The 19,490-nt window shown below is 40.3% G+C and overlaps 1 protein-coding gene across 1 annotated transcript in view; it reads left to right on the top strand.

Moving 5' to 3' along the window:
• Positions 1 to 16,243, top strand: part of HSPB8 (heat shock protein family B (small) member 8) — a 123,652-nt gene extending 107,409 nt beyond the window's left edge. The window contains exon 3 of the mRNA XM_082268967.1: positions 15,077 to 16,243. Within this exon, the coding sequence (XP_082125093.1) occupies positions 15,077 to 15,236 (160 nt within the window). The 3' untranslated portion in view covers positions 15,237 to 16,243. The remainder of the gene's footprint in view (positions 1 to 15,076) is intronic.
• Positions 16,244 to 19,490: the final 3,247 nt, after the last annotated feature.

Genomic DNA, 19,490 nt, shown 5'->3' with positions numbered 1-19,490 from the left:
GATCCTTACAAGAAGTAAAACACAAGGAGGATTAGCAACTCCAGATATAGAAAGGTATTATAAGGCGGTAATTATTACACGAATGGTGGAATGGACAAAAATAGAAAAGGGGGAAAAAAGATGGGTAGAGATAGAATGTGCACAAAATAATAATCACTTACACAAAACAATATGGATACCACCAAAATATAGGGAAATACAGGGAGCACACGAACTGACAAAGGTAGTTTATAAAATATGGGATGGGATCAACAAACAATTGAAATGGGAATACAACTCACCAATGATAGCATTAAATGGCACTAAATACTTTCCACCAGGGAAAGAAGAAAAGGGTGGAAATTGGATAGGGAACACTCAATTAAAAGACATCCTACACAAAGGTCACATAAAAACACTTCAGAAATTAAAACAAGAAAATAAAAATATAAAAATAGATGATTGGAGATACCTCCAGCTGAGACATTTTGTCAGCTCATTACCACAGCCGATTAGGTCGGATAAAAATCTTAACAACATCGAGAAACTGAGTTATTCTTCCACGCAAAGGCATGGAGTTTCTCAGATTTATAAAATGCTGACAGAATGGCACAGTTTGGAAAAACCTCCATATATAGTAAAATGGGAAAAAGAAATTGGGACACACTTGCAAGGACAGGAACTTGGGACTGTACTAAGGAGGGTTGGATCCACAGCCACAGACGTAAGCACAACAGAATTAAATTATAAATGTCTGCTTAGGTGGTATATCACTCCAGAAGTAATAAATAAATACCAACCAAACAAGATAGACAAATGCTGGCGGGATTGTGGCAACATAGGCACAATGTACCATCTATTTTGGGATTGCCCCAAGATAAAAGATTTCTGGCTAGAAGTTAGACAATTGATTGAAGAAATCACTGGAATAAAAATACCAAACGATCCATGGGTCTGCCTATTTCATAAAACAATAACACCTTTAAAAAAATATAATATGACTCTTGTCCCAACTTTGCTGAATATAGCAAAGGGAACCATACCAAAAAAGTGGAGAGAAAAGGAGAGCCCGAAAATAAAGGAATGGTGTAAAAAGATAAATAACAACCTTGATATGGAATATATATGTAACACACAAGAGGAAATTCCAATAAACATGAAAAGAAAATGGGGAAAATGGAAAGAATTTAAAAAATCAACTAAATATGTTGAAATAAATAGTTAAGTATATCTACCATGGGGAGGCACTGTAGAACGGAAGTTGTTGGCAAGAAGGGGAGGAATTTTGGGAAGGGGGGGAGGGAGGAAAGGGAAAATATTTATATTTATGAGATCTGGTATATGAATTACGGTATTTTCTTTCTACATGTGAAGTGTGAACCTTAATTTGGAAAACACTGTTGTAAACCTAAATTTTATATGCAAATAAAAATAAAGTTAAAAAAAAAACAACAGTAAATAGGACATCATTCACAAGAGCAGCCATAAAAGAGGAAGATAAAAGTGATTTAAATACCTTAGAACTGCATTGACACACTATAGGGTGCATCTGTTGTACACAGAGACATGTATAAATCAAAGTGCTGGGAAGACCAGGTCTGTTTAATACTCACACACTGAACTGGAGGCAGAGGGCTACAACACTGGATCTAAACTAGCATATCGTTTTGGTGGCTAGGTCTTATGAAACACAACCAGTTGTTAGAGTACAGCAATTGGTTATTATAATTTAGATGGAGTCGAAGAAGGTTCTTACTTAAGCTTTTAAAGTAGAACTTTGGCCTCTTATCAACAAAAGTATGTGCTGCGGCATTTAATTAAAGGTGTCTCCACACTTACTGTTTTTTTTAAGTCCCTACAAACTAGAAAACGGGGGTGCGCATACCCACGCACCAAAAGCAAGTTGGAGAGCCGAAGACCTCACATTGAGGTTTGAATAATAATAGGAGTCAAGTGTGTATTGTGTGTATACCCGATTCCTATTATTTATTCAAATCCTAATGTGAGGTCTTTGGCTCTCCCATTGGCTTTTGGTGCGTGTGCACTCCCGTTTTCTAGTTGTTAGTGTAATTGCTTGCCAGCTAAAGGGAGCTATTGAGATATAGAAGGCAATTGTTTAGTATTATTTTTGAGGAATTTGTGCGTAATAGTGACCCTAGTGACCGAACCTGGGTCCAATACTTTAAACAATGGCTGGCTTTATTGAGAAGGAAATAGACCTTGAGCCCTCTCTCAGGGGAAGCCAGAAAAGTGTTTTCCAGTGAAGTACTAAGTGTTCAACAGAAAGATGATACTATTTTTGAAACATTTAGGCACATGCTCGAAGTTTAAATATACCCAATACACACTTGATTCCTATTATTTATTCAAACCCTAATGGGAGATCTTTGGCTCTCCTATTGGCTTTTGGTGCATGGGTTGAGATAAAAAAGGCAATCATTAAGTATTATTTTTCTTAAGTCCCCCTGCAAAGTCCCACAATTCGCTGTTCAACTTGCAGGTGAGGTACATCTAATGCGGCTTCCTGTGATGGTGTGGCAATGATGCTGTAACCCTCCACAGAGAAGAGTTGCCACTCTCATGTGGGCTATGTCTGATTGCACAACAGTGAGAAAAACATTTCAGGGGGCAAGGCTATCAGCATTGTCACTGCTGACTTATTCTGGCCATACACTAGCCGAAATATCGGACAAACTAATTTTCGAAAAAACGAAAAATCGGCCGTGAGAGCAGACGATTGTGCCATCATGTAATGACCGAATTTCGAAAGATACATAGTTTAATGGACATAAATTAATCAATTTTTCGTTCAGTTTGTCACATATACCTAGTGCAAACAGGTCGGCCGAGAAACACATTACCTTTCAATTTATCGTTTGGCCAGGAGATTTTCAAAACTGTTCCTTCGATTTTTCGGCTCTGAAAAGTTGAAAACAATTTTCTATTTCTGCCCATAAACTGGACGACAAACGGACAATCGGACCAAATGACATATTTTCGAATGATTTTTCCGCAGGTGTATGGCCAGCATTACGGGACTTTAGCGTGTCAGTCAGCACCTTGCCACACCAAGCCCTGCTTTCTGGTTTGACTCTGCTGCTGAAATCTTCCCACTGTAAGCTGCAGTGTCTGGGAAGCGAAGAATGTGGGACACAATTGAAGGAGGATTTGGATTAGTCAGGAGTTAAAGAAAGTTTTCTATTTACGTGAGGGTTGTGTATCACATAATATTCGGCGTTGGCACTTGTTTAGACTCTCAGATGGGAGCTTTTAGTTGTACTTAAACAGTAGTAGATAAACTGTGGTGACCCTTATCCTTTTTTATATCAGTTGTGAAAATAAGCATTATTGTAATTGTTATAGCCAAATATGTGTTATAGCTTAGTGAACGGAGCCTGATGTATGCCTGTGGGCAGGACAGTGTTAACCAAAAGGCACTGGTAGACCTGTGTTTGGGACAGCAGAGCTAGATGGGCAGCACCAAAGCAAAAATTTATATTCTGAGTTTACTTTTGTTTCCCTCTGTATGGGACAGCAGAGCAAGAGGGGCAACACCAAAGCAAACATTTCATATTCTGAGTTTACCTCTGTATGGTCATTTTTGGAAACTTGGTAAATTTTTGGTTCTGTACAATCACTTATGAATATGTATCTGACCAAAGCAATCCCTCAGGCCATTGTTCAGAGGTGTTCTCTGACTACTGGGATTTACCTGGGCAGCATGTATGTTTGAATATCTCTTCAGTTGTCTTCAGGGGCATGAGCTGTAGGCCCAAAAGCTAGGGATGGAGCAAATACTTGAATGAAGCTGGGCTGAAAAATTATCTTTTTACTGAAAAGTGTCAAAAAGTAGCTGGCTAGAAGCTTCCATCCAAACATTGTAAAAAGGATTCCTTGATCACAGACTCAGGAGTCTTTGACAGCTCTCATAGGAAACCAGTAATTACCAAAAAATCTCAAAGGTCCTTATTATTACTACTACAACTTCAGAAGACTTTTCCTATGTTTGTGCTCTTGTTGGGTATCCTGCAAACCCAAAACCTCTCTCCAAAACTTGAGTTCAGCAAAAAAAAAAGTTAAAATTACTGAAAAAGATTGGTGCCCAACCTAAATTCTGCCGCATCATACACCAAGGATCAGACTCCGAGATTGCGATGTTATCCCACCAAGCTACCTGGGGGACTTTATTAGTCACTAAGGTTTAAGGGTGCAAAATGCAGGACAAATCTGTGGCTGTATATAATATGTCTCTTAGTCTGAAAGGGAATGCAAACATCCATTAATCTAGTAAATGTTAGAATATCCTGTTTTATGCTGAAGAGCAGCTGAATCACTACTGGCTATGTGACTCTTGCTTGTGTCTGTAAAGCACAAATCCAGTGATTTGCAGTATAGGCATTAGAATAATAGGTTTGTAGTCATTACTTCAAATGAGTTGAATGCTTTATTAAAAAGGTAGGATTTCACGTGGGAAGATATGTGTTTGACGGCTACTGAAAAGGGGGAGGAAAAAAGCTCTCTATATCATGCACACAGCAGCAAAATAGCTTTAGACGACATGTTTATAACAATAATTGTTTCCCTCCTCTAAAGGACCTTGAGCTCATGCAGATGAGCCAAGCTTTGGTTTAGCTGAATTCTTTTCATATCAGCTGTGTGCCAGCATAGACCTACTGCAGACATTGTTCAAAAGTTTATGCATATAAGAGTTTTTCCGCTGGCTCTTGTGATCAAAGGAAACTTTTATATGGCTTCCTTTCATGGATTTAAAAGTTCTATTTCTAAATTATCCCAATTTTTCATGTCATGCAAAGGTGAATTACTGTGATGAAGTCCATCTATCCATAAGACTTGGAAGTCTTTGTTAACCTTGATAGATGTTATCACTGAACTCTCTTCACCATCATTAATCTTTTCTCAAGAATTTGCAACTGGTTGTTGGCTTCAATTGAGCACTGTACAATGGTGAATTTTCTGGAACTTCCGGATACATAGAGATAGCTTGTGTAGGGAAATAATAGTTAACCAGAAAGAGCAGTGTATAAGGTACAAGCCAACAGGAAACATGTTTCATTAGTCTGCTTACAAACCAGTCAATATGATGTATTAATATATACAGTATCTTTTTTTTTTGTATAGACACTTAAAGAGGTTGTAAACTCAAATTTTTTTTTTTCCTTTTTTCACCTTGCAAGAGAAAGACATAATGAGCTAGTATGCATCGCATACTAGCTCATTATGCAATACTTACCTTAGAATGAGCCCCCGCCGTGCCACTCACTCACCTCTATGACTGGCGACATGTCCAGTCGCCCGTCTTCCGGGATCGCGGCATCCGGCCATCTGATTGGCCGGAGCCGTGGTGACGTCACTCCCGCGCACGCGCGCGAGAGCCGACAGTCACGGCACGGGACTCTGAAGGAACGGCACGAGCGGCCGTTCCTTCAGAGTGCATGCGCCAGTGACGTCACTGGCTGCATGTAAGGTAAATATCTCCTAAACGGTACATGTTTAGGAGATATTTACAGTACCTATAGGTAAGCCTTATCATAGGCTTACCTATAGGTACAAGTCTTTAAAGTTATGGTAATATATTAGCAAGCCACGTGACCTCTTTTATCTACATCTGAAAGTCAATGTAGGGTCAAAATTGAGTTCTCTTGCTCTTGGTTATTGCTGCTAAAAGTGAACAGATGCACAATATGGGATCACCCACCACACATCTACTTTACAGTGTACAGTATGTCCATAAGAAAAGTGATCTATATTCTACATCCTGTATTTATCAGTACAAGCCATTTTATGAAATAATATAGAAATATCAATGCTATCTAGGATACTGCAATTGTAAGTAGCTACGAGGCACCCTTTTATAGATAATTGCACATACACATTTTCTTTACCGTATGTATTAACATATTTTGCAAACATTAGACATACAGTATCTCACAAAAGTGAGTACACCGCTCACATTTTTGTAAATATTTTATTACATCTTTTCTTGTGACAAGACTGAAGAAATTACACTATGCTGCAATGTAAAGTAGTGAGTGTACACCTTGTATAACAGTGTAAATTTGCTGTCTCCTCAAAATAACTGAACACACATGTCTAAACCGCTGGCAACAAAAGTGAGTACGCTCCTAAGTGAAAATGTCCAAATTGGGCCCAATTAGCCATTTTCCCTCCTCTGTGTCATGTGACAAGGGCTCAGGTGTTAATGGGGAGCAGGTGTGTTAAATTTGGTGTTATTGCTCTCACTCTCTCATACTGGTCACTGGAAGTTCCACATGGCACCTCATGGCAAAGAACTCTCTGAGGATCAGAAAAAAAGAATTGTTGCTCTACATAAAGATGGCCTAGGCTATAGGAAGATTGCCAAGAGCCTGAAACTGAGCTGCAGCACGGTGGCAAAGACCATACAGTGGTTTACCAGGACAGGTTCCACTCAGAATAGGCATCGCCATGGTTTACTAAAGAAGTTGAATGCACATGCTCGGCGTCATATCCAGAGGTTGTCTTCAGGAAATAGACGAATGAGTGCTGCCAGCATTGCTGCAGAGGTTGAAGAGTTGGGGAGTCAGCCTGTCAGTGCTCAGACCATACACCGCACACTACATCAAATTAGTCTGCATGGCTGTTGTCCCAGAAGGAAGCCTCTTCTAAAGATGATGCACAAGAAAGCCGAAAAACTGTTTGCTGAAGACAAGCAGACTAAGGACATGGATTACTGGAACTATGCCCTGTGGTCTAATGAGACCAAGATAAACTTATTTGGTTTAGATGGTGTCAAACGTGTGTGGTGGCAACCAGGTGAGGGGTACAAAGACAAGCGTGTCTTGCCTACAGTTAAATATGGTGGTGGGAGTGTCATAGTCTGGGGCTGCAAGAGTGGTCTCCCACACTGGGGAGCTATAGCTCATTGAGGGAATCATGAATGCCCACATGTACTGTGACATACTGAAGCAGAGCATGATCCCCTCTCTTGGGAGACTGGGCTACAGGGCCTTATTCCAACATGATAACGACCCCAAACACACCTGCAAGATGAGCACTGCCTTGCTAAATAAGTTGAGGGTAAAGGTAATGGACTGGGCAAGCATGTCTCCAGACCTAAACACTATTGAGCATCTGTGGGGCATCCTCGAACAAAAGGTGGAGGAGCGCAAGTTCTCTAACATCCACCAGCTCTGTGATGTTGTCATGGAGGAGTGGAAGTGGACTCCAGTGCCAACCTGTGAAGCTCTGGTGAACTCAATGCCCAAGAGGGTTAAGGCAGTGCTGGAAAGTAATGGTGGCCACACAAAATATTGACACTTTGAGCACTTAGAAGTGTACTTACTTTTGCTGCCAGCAGTTTAGACATTAATGGCTGTGTGTTGAGTTATTTTGAGGGGACAGCAAATTTACACTGTTATACAAGCTGCACACTTTACATTGTAGCAAATTGTCATTTCTTCTGTGTTGTCACATGAAAGGATATAATAAAATATTTACAAAAATGTGTGGGGTGTACTCGCTTTTGTAACATACATTGTAAAATACTATGACCAAGTTTTTAAAGGTTTAATAATAGGGTGGAGTCACTGCAACCCACTGGGCAGAACTGACAATTCTCAAGCCTATAAAGCTAGTAGAGGAGGATAATAAGTGGTATAAGCATTCACTAATTTAATGCTCAGGCTATTTTAAAGAAGTACCCTACTGCACAGTCCTAATATTCTTTTCTTCTGGATCCCTGCTAGTTGACCTGACCATTTACAAATGTTAGGAGAAACAACAGAGTGATGTATTATGTTAGCCATTGACAAATGTAGAAAAAAAATGATATTTAGGTTAATACCATTTATTGGCTAACTACAAAATAAGTAGTGCAAGCTTTTGAGTAAAACTAGAAACTTCTATGTAGTGGAATGAAATAGTGTGTGTACACCACTGACATCATCAGGTGAGAATCATGGTAGCTCCTGGCATTTTAACAATTGGCTTATGGACAGGCAAAAAACCTTCTTGTCTATTTATGATCATTCTTAAGCCCCGTATACACGATCAGATTATTGAACGATCTGCCGTCCGTTTTTTGTGGCATGCTGGTCTGATGTGGAAAGTGAAGAGGTTTTTTTTATACGAATTTTCCCGTGTGACAGAATTCTACTTCAGAAGTGATGTCATGTGTTGGATTGCTTTGTATGTGTTCTTTCGTCTCTGAGCATGCCTAGTCTTGCTCTTAAAATTTTTTTTTGTCGAAAACTGTACTAATGAAACGAAAATCAGACGTTGTGTTGATGGACGATAAAAATTTTATAGCCTGCACATCAGGATTTTTTCAGCCGAAAAGTCGGAGTCGGCTGTCGAAAGCACCATACTAACAATCCGAAAATAGGCAGATCGGTCGTCGGACAAATTTCCCTTCAGATTTTCTTATCGTGTGTACGGGCCTTTAGTCTACCTCCATGACAACTGAGACAAAAAAACTCAGGCAAACAGTGAATAGTTGTTTCAATCTGTCAGATCTGACTGCTAGACTGGGAGAGAAGTAATAATTCACTCATTTACATGATCTGGTGAGCTGTGTCTCTGGATGCAGCTTTCTAATCTGCCTTTACTTTGGAGATAAAAAGTTTTAATTTATCCATGTGTGTTTATGTTTTAAAATTGTTTTAGCCCCCGTTCACACTGGGGCGACCTGTCCACCTGACAGGTCGCCTTCCATAGAGAAGCTGCGGACCCGTTCTAATAGGAGCGACACAAGTCGCTCCGACTTAGAAAAAGGGTCCGGAGCTTCTTTGGGGCGACCCGGAGCGACCTGCATAGACTTCAATGTTATGAAGTCCGTGCCGGCCGCTCCGAGGTCCCGGTGCTAGCAGCGCGCCGTGACCTGTGAGGTCACCCGGCAAAGTAGCGTCACCCCAGTGGGATTTGTAATTAAATGTGTACATGATGGCAAGCAAATTTGCTCAATGCATATGCAAGATGCCATTGAGTTAGCTATGCTGCAAAATGGTGGGAACTTGGTGCATGCTGGGTTCTCTGCCCTTTCTCTGCATGTGAGTGCTCTGTCAAGACATCGTTCATGCACCTCTCTGCATGCAAATGTCCATTCCTGCATTAATCTGCAAAATGTTTATATGGTCTTGAAGACATCAGAAACAGGTAAGTAAAAAAAAAAACCATAATAGTAAAGGATAGGGGGATAGGGTGTAGGCTGGAGTTGGCTTTTAAAGGAGAAACACAGCCAAAGCTCATTTGGCTGTACTTCTCCTGTGTATCACAGGAGTGCAGTTCGTTCTGCACTCTTGTGACCTGTTTTCAGTAGACAGCAGGCTGAAACCCGCTGTCAGCTGATGTCACAGAGCTGGACCAAGCTCGGGCAAGATCGCGACAATGAAGTCGTGATCCACCCACATGCCTGGATTGGCACCCAGCTCAATGAGTCGCTGAGAGCCTGAGCTGGCCACTCTTGCCCCCCTCCACTGCCCAGGGCTCCAGTGAGCGAGAAGGTGGGGGGTGGGGGTTGGGGTAAGAGCAGACAGCGGTGACTGACAGTCACTAGCTCTCTGCTAATAGAGCTCTGAGAACTGAGCAATCGACAGTCTTGGATTGCTTCGTTTTCAGTCCTACAGCTGGCCGGGGAGAGATGTGGCATTGAACTGATGCTGCATCCGCCTAGGTAAGTATTATTCTGAAAAAAGAAAATAACATACTACCCTTTTAAGCTGTTCCCATTTACATGCATATCTTCGGTTTCCCATAACATCCAAAATAAATTTTTTTTTAGAGATGGTTAATTATCCAGTATATACTGCACTATTTTACTCTAGACATACATATGTAATATTTGCATCCAGTAGCAATCATCTATTCACAACCACATGTAATTGCTTACTGTACGATTACATCCAAATATGTGCGGACAGCTGTGGCCTGTGTCAGCCTGCCATTGCTTTTTACAGGCTGAGCAGCTGCAACTATTCAGATTCACCGGTGAATCCAGCCACAGCTGGCATCAAAACTCTGTGTGGATGAGGTCCTGCATTGCGTTTGCATTTGGTGATTTCATACTGCTATCAGATATAGAACTCTAAATTCTATAGTAAAGGCAAAACTTCTTTTTGTTTCGGATAAAGTTGGAAATGGTCACAAGGAAATGAAAAGAAGTCTCTCTAAAGTGAATGAAGGTCCCATCTTAGAGAGTTCTCATAAAAATAAGTGTCACAGTTAAAGGATCTTTGCTCACTCCTTGCTTTGACAGCAACTCTGAAACTCTGAATTTCATCACTTTCTTTCTCAGGTAAAATGGGTACCAGGACAAATATATGGGTGAACCTCCCCAGTAGGGATGCAGACAGCAATAAAAACCTGACATGGGATCCATACCTTTCCTACTCTAACACAAAATTTAAATTGCTTACATGTATAATACCAATATCTGGTGATCCTGCCATTAAGGTTCTGGTACTTTTAGTGAGACGAACTCCCTCCTGGTGTAAAGCCCCGTACACACGCATCGAAAATCGGCAGGGAATTTTCATCCAACGACCGATCTGCCGATTTTTGGCTTGTTAGTATGATGCTTCCGACAACCAACTCCGACTTTTCGGCCGAAAAAAATCTGGTGTGCAGGCTATAAAATTTTTGTCCGCCGTCAAAACACGGCCGATTTTCGTGCAGTCAGTACAGATTTCGACAGGGAAAAATCTGATGAGCAAGTCTGGGCATGCTCAGAGAAGAAAGAACACAAAGAAAGCAAACCAACACATGACATCACTTCTGAAGTAGAATTCTGTCCTGCGGGAAAATTCGTGTGCAGTCTAGGCACATTCCAACCAACAAAACACCACTCTGGACAAAAGACGAACGATCGATTGGCCGATAATCGTTGCGTGTGTACGGGGCTTTAGCCTAGTTTGACAAGGCTCTGTCCTTGTCTCCTAACTGTGGTTGTTTCAGACCTACCTAGTCACCAATCCAGTGATCTTTTTTTCTGGATTAAATGATATTCAGCAATATTTAACCCATTTCATGTGAGCCAAGGATGCCAAGGCTGCTCTCCCTGCCATGTTTTGAAAGGTAAATGCTGTAGATTGCGGCACCATGTAATTTTGTGGCCCCATGCTCTGCAGCATTTAGGATCCACCAGTAAAAAGGATCCATGGCATCACTGGATCCAACTGAAGACTCCTGGAGAAAAGGTAAGTATTGTGATTTGTATTAAAGCGGAGTTCCGGGCACAGATGTCATTTTTTGATGAACATACCCCCGGGACAGTCAGGGCTAGCACATTCCACAATGGCTAGCCTCTGATCTGTCCCGGTTCGCACTTACCTTTTAGAAGAAATACTTACTTAGAAAATTTCTTCCACAGCGTTTCCATCTCTCTTGTGGGCAGCTGAAGCCGGCGCGGTCCTCTTCTGCATCTTCTTCCGCGTCTTCTTCTCCCAGAATGGGCATGCCCAGAAGCTGTTCAGCAGGGGAATGCGGCGTCGCCCGGAAGTGACGAGCGGGGCCGGTGCGGCGCATTGATTCCTGGGAGCGATGACGTTTAGCTCCCAGGAATCATCGCAGCGCAGGAAGTGACGGGGTGAGCCGCGGCTCCGAGGGAGGAAGCAGTCAGAGGTGAGTATTTACGATCTTCAATAAAAAGGTGAGTAAACAAAAAAAAAAAAATAACTATCCAATTCCTTTTCAGGTCAGGTCTACCTAGCGGAGGGGCATAAAAAAAAAAAATTGTTTTTGTGCCCGGAACTCCGCTTTAAATACTTCACTAGTGCTCATATGGGGGGGGGGGGCAAAGGGAAATAGATCCAGAGCCCCAAGCTGGGCTTTAACATGTAACCCTTTATCACATTTTTTTTTTTACATTAAAAAGAAAACTTCAGCTCTTCCATTCTACTGTTTTATGAGAATTAAACCATATATAAACTTTATTGTATTCATACGAGAGTACGAACTTCAAATATTTATCTGCTTTGAAAAGGATATGATGTACTTTTGGCATTTAATGAAAACATGTTTGTGCTAGTGAAATAGTCTGTTCTATTCTGTATTGTAAAAATAGGAAAGTGGCAGATTTCCTACATTGTGGCTGGGTGAGGGTTCGTTTGCAATCTCTACACGTGGCAGACTATCAGCAAGATTTGTCTGCCAGCGGTGAAATAGCTGGATTTGCGGGTGTATGGCCATTCTTTTTTTTATTCTGCCCTAAACAATCTGAAAATAATTGGAAAAGGAATTCATTTTTGCCATTCCTATACTCTGAATATCTCAGGTAAACCGCATAAATGTTCTGCATTTCAATGCCCATTTACACTAAAGTCTCCATAATCTGCCTCTTTACTGTCAGTAACAATCTATGCCAAGCATATGCCATAAAACTTTATAATATGGATTCATCAGACAATTACACTTGTATGAAACTGGCAGTCAGCAGACAAAGAACAAGGAGTAGATGATAGGTTTCACTGAAGTTTTTACAATAGAGACAGGATCATGATTCATATATTTAAATGGAAATTGTACCCCTGAGTGAAAATAAATATTATCATGCAAAATTGCAAAAGAAACTCCATTTGAGTCTATGTGACTAGTAAGAGAGACATAATAATGTGGCAAGACACATTATTGCTGTAGTTACTTATATATACACTATATTACCATAAGTATTGGGACACCTGCCTTTACACGCAAACAAGGTTAAGGAGTGTGTCGATGGGAATGTTTGACCATTCTTCCAGAAGTGCATTTGTGAGGTTAGAGGAGACGAGAAGGCACCGCTCGCAGTATGCGCTCTAATTCATCCCAAAGGTGTTGCATCGGGTTGAAGTCAGGACTCTGTGCAGGACAGTCAAGTTCCTCCACCCCAAACTCGATCATCAATGTCTTTATGGACCTTGCTTTGTGCACTGGTCCAAATCATTTGGTGGAGCAGGTATTATGGTGTGGGGTTGTTTCTCAGGGGTTGGGCTTGGCCCCTTAGTTCCAGTGAAGGGAATTCTTAAGGCCTCAGCATGCCAAGACATTTTGGACAATTTCATGCTCCCAACTTTGTGGGAACAGTTTGGGGATGGCCCCTTCCTGTTCCAACATGACTGTGCACCAGTGCACAAAGCAAGGTCCATAAAGACATTGATGAACAAGTTTTGGGTGGAGGAACCTGACTAGCTTGTACAGAGCCCTGACCTCATCTCGATAGAACACCTTTGTAATGAATTAGAGCTGAGACTGCGAGCCAGGCCTTTTCTCTAACATCAGTGTCTGACCTCACAAATGCGCTTCTGGAAGAATATATATATATATATATATATATATATATATATATATATATACAGTATAGTGTGTCGTTAGCCACTTTTCCCTCCCTGAGGCCCTTGGTTCAGAGGAAGTCAGTTGTATGACCGTAGTTGTCATTCAACCCATGTGGCATCCAGTGACAAAAAGGACTTACTGCACACAGGGACATCTCAAGTCAAGTTTACCCAATTTAAAATCTTTAAAGTTAAATGTTCTGCCTCAATCAAGCCCCAGTAACAAAGTAAAGCTAAATTGGACAGGAGAACAGATGAGCCTTTCCTGGGTAATGAAAGTAATAATGTGCATATTGTGGAGTTTGCTCTCAGGTAGAACAATTATTTCAAAACTTAATGGAGCATAGACTTACTTTAGGAAGTATTTCATTTACTCCATAGTAAATTGAATTACTTCTTCCTGCTTATATCAACAAGAAAATGTTGAGGCATTGCATTCGATTTGCCAAATTAAAAATCTGTCTCTCTGTGGCAGTCTTTAGTAATAAATGATAATATAAAATATCAAAATGCAATATCAAATTCATAATACCCCTTTAACTACACTAGAAAATTTCTGTGTGGAAAGTCTAAAAATATCTTACCACGTGAAAACAATTTTTTGATAATTTTTTTTTTAATACAATTTATGGATTTGTATACAATGCTATGAATATATTACACAAAGCTCTTATTTTAAAACCTGGAAAATGTTCATAGTGCACCTCTAGTTGAGACAATTTATTGCAAAGGAAAAGTAAGATTTTCCACGCTTTTTTCAGTTTGAAGGTAATTTGGAATGGTGCATATTGTTATTCTTCCTATTAAGTATAAGTCAAGTTTAGTCAGTTGGAATGATGTTCTGGTATACTAAATCACAGGTGTACCTGTTGCACTTACTTCTACTATAGGCTAGTATGAAGACACAGCTATAGGGAATAGCAAAGATCATCAAGAAATAAAGAACAAGCGTAGCCTCTACCTGCGGGTACCCTCAGACTTGAGCATTGCAAAGTAGTCACCACACAAGTAGCTTTATTTATATTATGAAGGGTGGGGCGTTGTAGACACCTTTCTTCTTACTTCTACTATAGGCTAGTATGAAGACACAGCTATAGGGAATAGCAAAGATCATCAAGAAATGAAGAACAAGCGTAGCCTCTACCTGCGGGTACCCTCAGACTTGAGCATTGCAAAGTAGTCACCACACATGTAGCTGTATTTATATTATGAAGTGTGGGGTGTTGGCTACACCTTTCCTACCTTTGTCATGATTCCATTGGCCCATTACTGTGATTTTCAGAACATGCAGAATGCAAGTGCGGTTTGGTTTAATGATTATGATCTCTGAGAAGAGGCAAACTAAATTAGAGCAGCCTGGGATTCTGATTCTAGGTTCGTAACTTGGGATTCTAGGAGAGGTCTTTAGAGGAGCACTCTATACTAACAGTATGTACAGACACTACTCAGTCTATAACAAAGTCTGTAAAATATCTTAAGGTACCAACAGGTGTGCTTTATGCAAACAGTTACAAAATATACTATCACTGAAATAATATGATAAGCCTCTACAGATCTTTCCCTATTTCATCACATAAATACTGTATGTTCACTGCTAATTTACAGGTTTTTAAGTCATTGGTTACATGTTGTTGGTTTGAAAAATTATTATTACATGCCAAATTTACTTCAACACTGTGGTATATAGGCAACTAAAACACTGCAGTAAATATTCCTTTCAATGCTATACAATGTTTGTATTTTTGCTTTGTGACTACTACTACTAAATTGCATATTCTGTAACTTCCTTCCAGGTTGCCTCCAGAAGTGGATCCCCTGACAGTATTTGCCTCACTTTCTCCAGAAGGTCTTCTCATTATTGAGGCTCCTCTGGTCCCTCCCTACCACCAGCAAGGAGATGACACATATACCTATGAGCTGCCTCTTGACCCCCAAGAAGTCTCTTCTTCCTAAACTTTGTCATCTGAAATATTCTCTGGAGAGTCTCTCTAGTATTCCATACACAGTTGCATTAGTGATCCAGTGGATTTGATTTCATGTTTCCTTTTACAATATAAACCATTTTTTTTGGATCTCCACAACCATAAACAACATCTGGAACAAAATGCACTAGATAGGCTATAGCTGAAGTAACGGCAGGTCTGTTTTTGATTTATTGGTGTCATATGGATTGGTGTTTTATATGTAGGCAAACATGAACAATTACCAATATAAATATAGAAATGCATTAGTTTTATCTGTATACTGAAGATATTTTTTATGAAATAGGTGTGCCATTTTTACAAAAAGGCTGTCTGTGATTGACTGGAGACAAATCTAATCTTATATAGAAGCAGAGGATAGGTTCATTATTATCTATATGAACAATCCATGCTAGATATGCAAGTGATTACACATTCTGAAACAGGAACCCACTAAAACACATAATCCTAACTTTGCAAATACGTAGTCTAATGCTGAAAATAAAATAAATAAAAAAAAGTTCTGTAAGTTTACATTTAAAAAAATAATAATATTGTATCTATTTCATGACTTCAAGATCAAAATGCATACAAGACTACAAATTGATATAAACACTATTGAACAAAGGCAGCAGTCACAAGGGCATTTAAATATAGGTCGGTACCCATCAGCATGTTATGTTGAGAAGCAAGGCCTATACAAGCAGTTTACAGGTAACTAATGATTACAATAAGCCACTCAAGTCATAATTACAGAAAATAGCAACACAAATGCATATTCTTGAGGTCTTACATGCTCTTTAACTTTTGTCGGTATACTTTACTTGAGATCACAAAAGCTGAGCTTTTCCATTGTGCACTGTGGAATGACATATAAAATTAGTTTACCTAGTGTGTGAAATAAACTAGGTCTGTATGTATATTCGATTTTAAGGGGTGTTTTTTTTTCATTTGTTTGTCATGCTAAAACTATGGTGATTAAATATTTATAAACTTTAATGGAATGTGTCTGTGGTTTTTATTTAATTTGACTTAAATGATAATTAGCCAGTAAACATTTTAGGGATTCTGTTAAGCAATACTTGACTTTACAATTGGCCACACTGCACAACTTAAGTTAAAAAAGTAAAAAAAAAAAAAAATGGTGTCCCTGTGAATGGCCTCGTCTTTATTGCGTGCCAAAGCTAAAAGGTCTGAACCAAGACATAGAGTTCAGTTCACATTATGCTTTCAATGTATTGCCATTTGAAAACTACTCTGCTCAAAGCTAGGAGTGATTACCCAATGTAATGAACAGAGTGTACTGAGCCAAATTCCTGATGCTACAGAAGGGGTGTCAACCTTGAGGCGAGATGGCTCATAGGGATGAGTTGATAGCAAATATCTGTCAGGAATGAGACTGTATATGGAGCGACTAACAGTCTGACAAGTCTGACAAGTAGCACCACTAAAGTAGTTTAAGGCAGAAGAGAGCTAAAGTCAAGGGGAGGAGATGTGGAGAGCAAGAGCAGAAAGAAGGAAGGGGAAGAAGAGAGAGCACTAGGTAAGGAGCTGGAGAAGAAAGAAAAAAAAGAGGGTTAAGTTAGGATTATGTTTAAGGAGAGATGCCTATTAGTCAGGAGTATTTATTCCATAGTAGTTTGTAAGTGAAGCCAGTAAAAACAAATCTTTGTGAATTTTGAAGGGTTGTCATGTGATAAAGAAATCAATTCTTCCATATCCGCTATTTTGTGAAGTATAGAAAATCATTCTGGTCATGGTTAAGGCTTGAGTTGAGCCCCAAAGTACTGGAACACAGAGCTTGTGTTATGGTCTAGAGTTAGGTTTAGAGGCCAGTAGCTACAGCAGTAGAGAGGAACCCACCATCCACCTGGATAAGTACAGAAGCAGTTCACCCTGGCAGATGACACGAGCTCACCTGAGGTGCAGAATATTAACCAGTGTTCACCAGAGCTCCTGATGGTGGAGATGGGCTTTCCTGCAAGTTAGTACCATAACTCAGTCCTCAGGATCATTGCATCAGGAGGCAGGCAACTCAATTTTAATGGATACCTTCACTTTTTGGGAAAAAATACTAAATGCACATTTTTTGCAGGTAAAAAATGTGCATTTTTTTTTTATTTTTTGCAGCGGTATAGCATTGCATCAGCGATCAGCAGATCGCTGGTGCCATGCAGATCTCCAGCAGATCTGCCAGTGTAATTGCTTGCCGATACATCCTATACGGGTAAGCATATACAAGCTGACAGAAAGCAGAATGAAGTGCCACGGCGTTCTACAGCACTATGGAAATTCATTGAAAACTACAGGCCAACAGCTGCAAAGGCTGCCGGACCTTGAAGTTTTCCATGCACTGTGCCCTTTCAGTCAGTGATGCAGCCAGGCAGGTGGAGGCCCACTAATTTTTTTTAAATCGTGACAGCTAGTGGGGAGGGAGAAGAACCCTGCTATCTGTCACAGATGGGGGAGGTCCAGGGGCACATGTTACATGTTACACTCTGAATATGGGTTTAACATGTAACATGTTACAGAAGGTGAACTTATCCTTTAACACATATAGAATTTCTTGACATAGACAGATTTTTGTTAATTGAGTATCCCCTGAGTTATGAAATAAAGGAGGATATTCTTCAAGAATGGTAATACCCATTGTCTACAGAAGGGAAAATGCAACAAGAGCCTTACATTTACAAAGAATGTACTTACATTTAGCGCATGATGATTATAGGGGCCCCTCTGGCTTAAACTGTCCCTCAAGGAGACCATACCTCCTGGCACCACTTCTGTATGCAAAGGAAAAGAGAGGTCAACAGCTTCTTGTGCTCTCATTTATTTTGCCATGATCAATTGTAATGCCCACTGACCTAATGATGTCACAGGTACAAGGCAGGGTCTCAGGTGCAATGCTTAAACAAAAAGAAAAAAGAAGCCAATCTCCATTATAAAAGCCTTGTATAAAGATGTGTAAATTCTTAATAAAGTGCATAGACCGAAAAACTGTCAAAAACTGGCTTTTGTCTATTTTTATTTTTGTACACTTTTTTGATGAATAATAGGTAGAGGTAGGATGTACCTGATATCCATTCACATGGGGGGGCAGGATCTGGGGGCCCCCTTGTTAAAGGGGGCTTCCAGATTCTGATAAGCCTCCCCAACCACAGCTCAGGGTTGTCGGGAAGAGACCCGTATCCCCATCAGCACCTCAAAACACCCTCCCCAAGTGGCCTGGTATGGTTCAGGAGGCAGGGGCCCTCTAACCCCCCCCCCCTTATTCTGTCCAGCCAGGCTGCTTGCTCGGATAAGGGTCTGGTATGGATTTTGAGGTGGACCCCACGCCGTTTTTTTTCTAAATTTTGGTGTTGGGTTCCCCTTAAAATCTGTACCAGAATTCCTTTAAATATTGTGCCTAACAAAAGTTAGTTTTTGACAAGTCCTTTATTAAAAAAAAAAAATTAAAAAATATTGTCCCTCCCAAAGTAAATCCATCGTCAATCACATTGCCCACCACACCCGAAAAATAGAAAAAAAAAAGAAAAAAATGAAGAAGCTCTTGCCTCTTCAGACGCTTCCTGCATAATGAGCTGTTTGAGTTTGATTTGAAGCTCATCCCTAATGTTCACATACATCTGTACAATACATCTATGCACAAGCACATGCTAGATCTCAATGGTCTATCCTGAATTCTCAGAGCCACCGATCACCTTCTCCCACCCTAGAATGGAACAGGAACATAAAATGACTATATAAACCTACATCAAACCGCATAGTTATTACAACATGTATATCCAAATTAGACAAAATAATAAATAGCATTACAACAAATAACAAAGACTGATTATTTATAATAATAGAAAAATACATTTTTTTCATTGATGCCCATTGCCTTTACCCTGTATATCCATTTACATTCTGATTGTAAAAATAAAATGAAAAGATTGACTGCTCCTTCAAAAAATATGTATATGTTTCAAATTCTGAATAAAGGAGAAACAGAAATGCACAGGCTGGCATTGCTGACCTGTCCTAATGAAAAGCTTGGCTGCCTACCTGTCATTCTGGTCCAATGGCTCCAATGCTTTAAGTTACTGACAATACCAAATATGAAGCTAAGGTGTTCTTATTTAGTCACTTGCCGACTGCCTAACGCCGGGCTACGTCACTAGCTTGTGAGGGTCTAGGGAGCGAGCGCGCGCCCCCGGAGGCGCGCTCCCGCTCCCGCGTGGTCACGGACCCCCCCCCCGCGCGT

The sequence above is a fragment of the Pelophylax lessonae genome (assembly GCF_965119305.1).
Source record: "Pelophylax lessonae genome assembly, chromosome: 1".
Classification (NCBI taxonomy): domain Eukaryota; kingdom Metazoa; phylum Chordata; class Amphibia; order Anura; family Ranidae; genus Pelophylax; species Pelophylax lessonae.
Note: the sequence above shows the minus strand (reverse complement) of the source record. Positions and strands in the feature narration are given on the sequence as shown.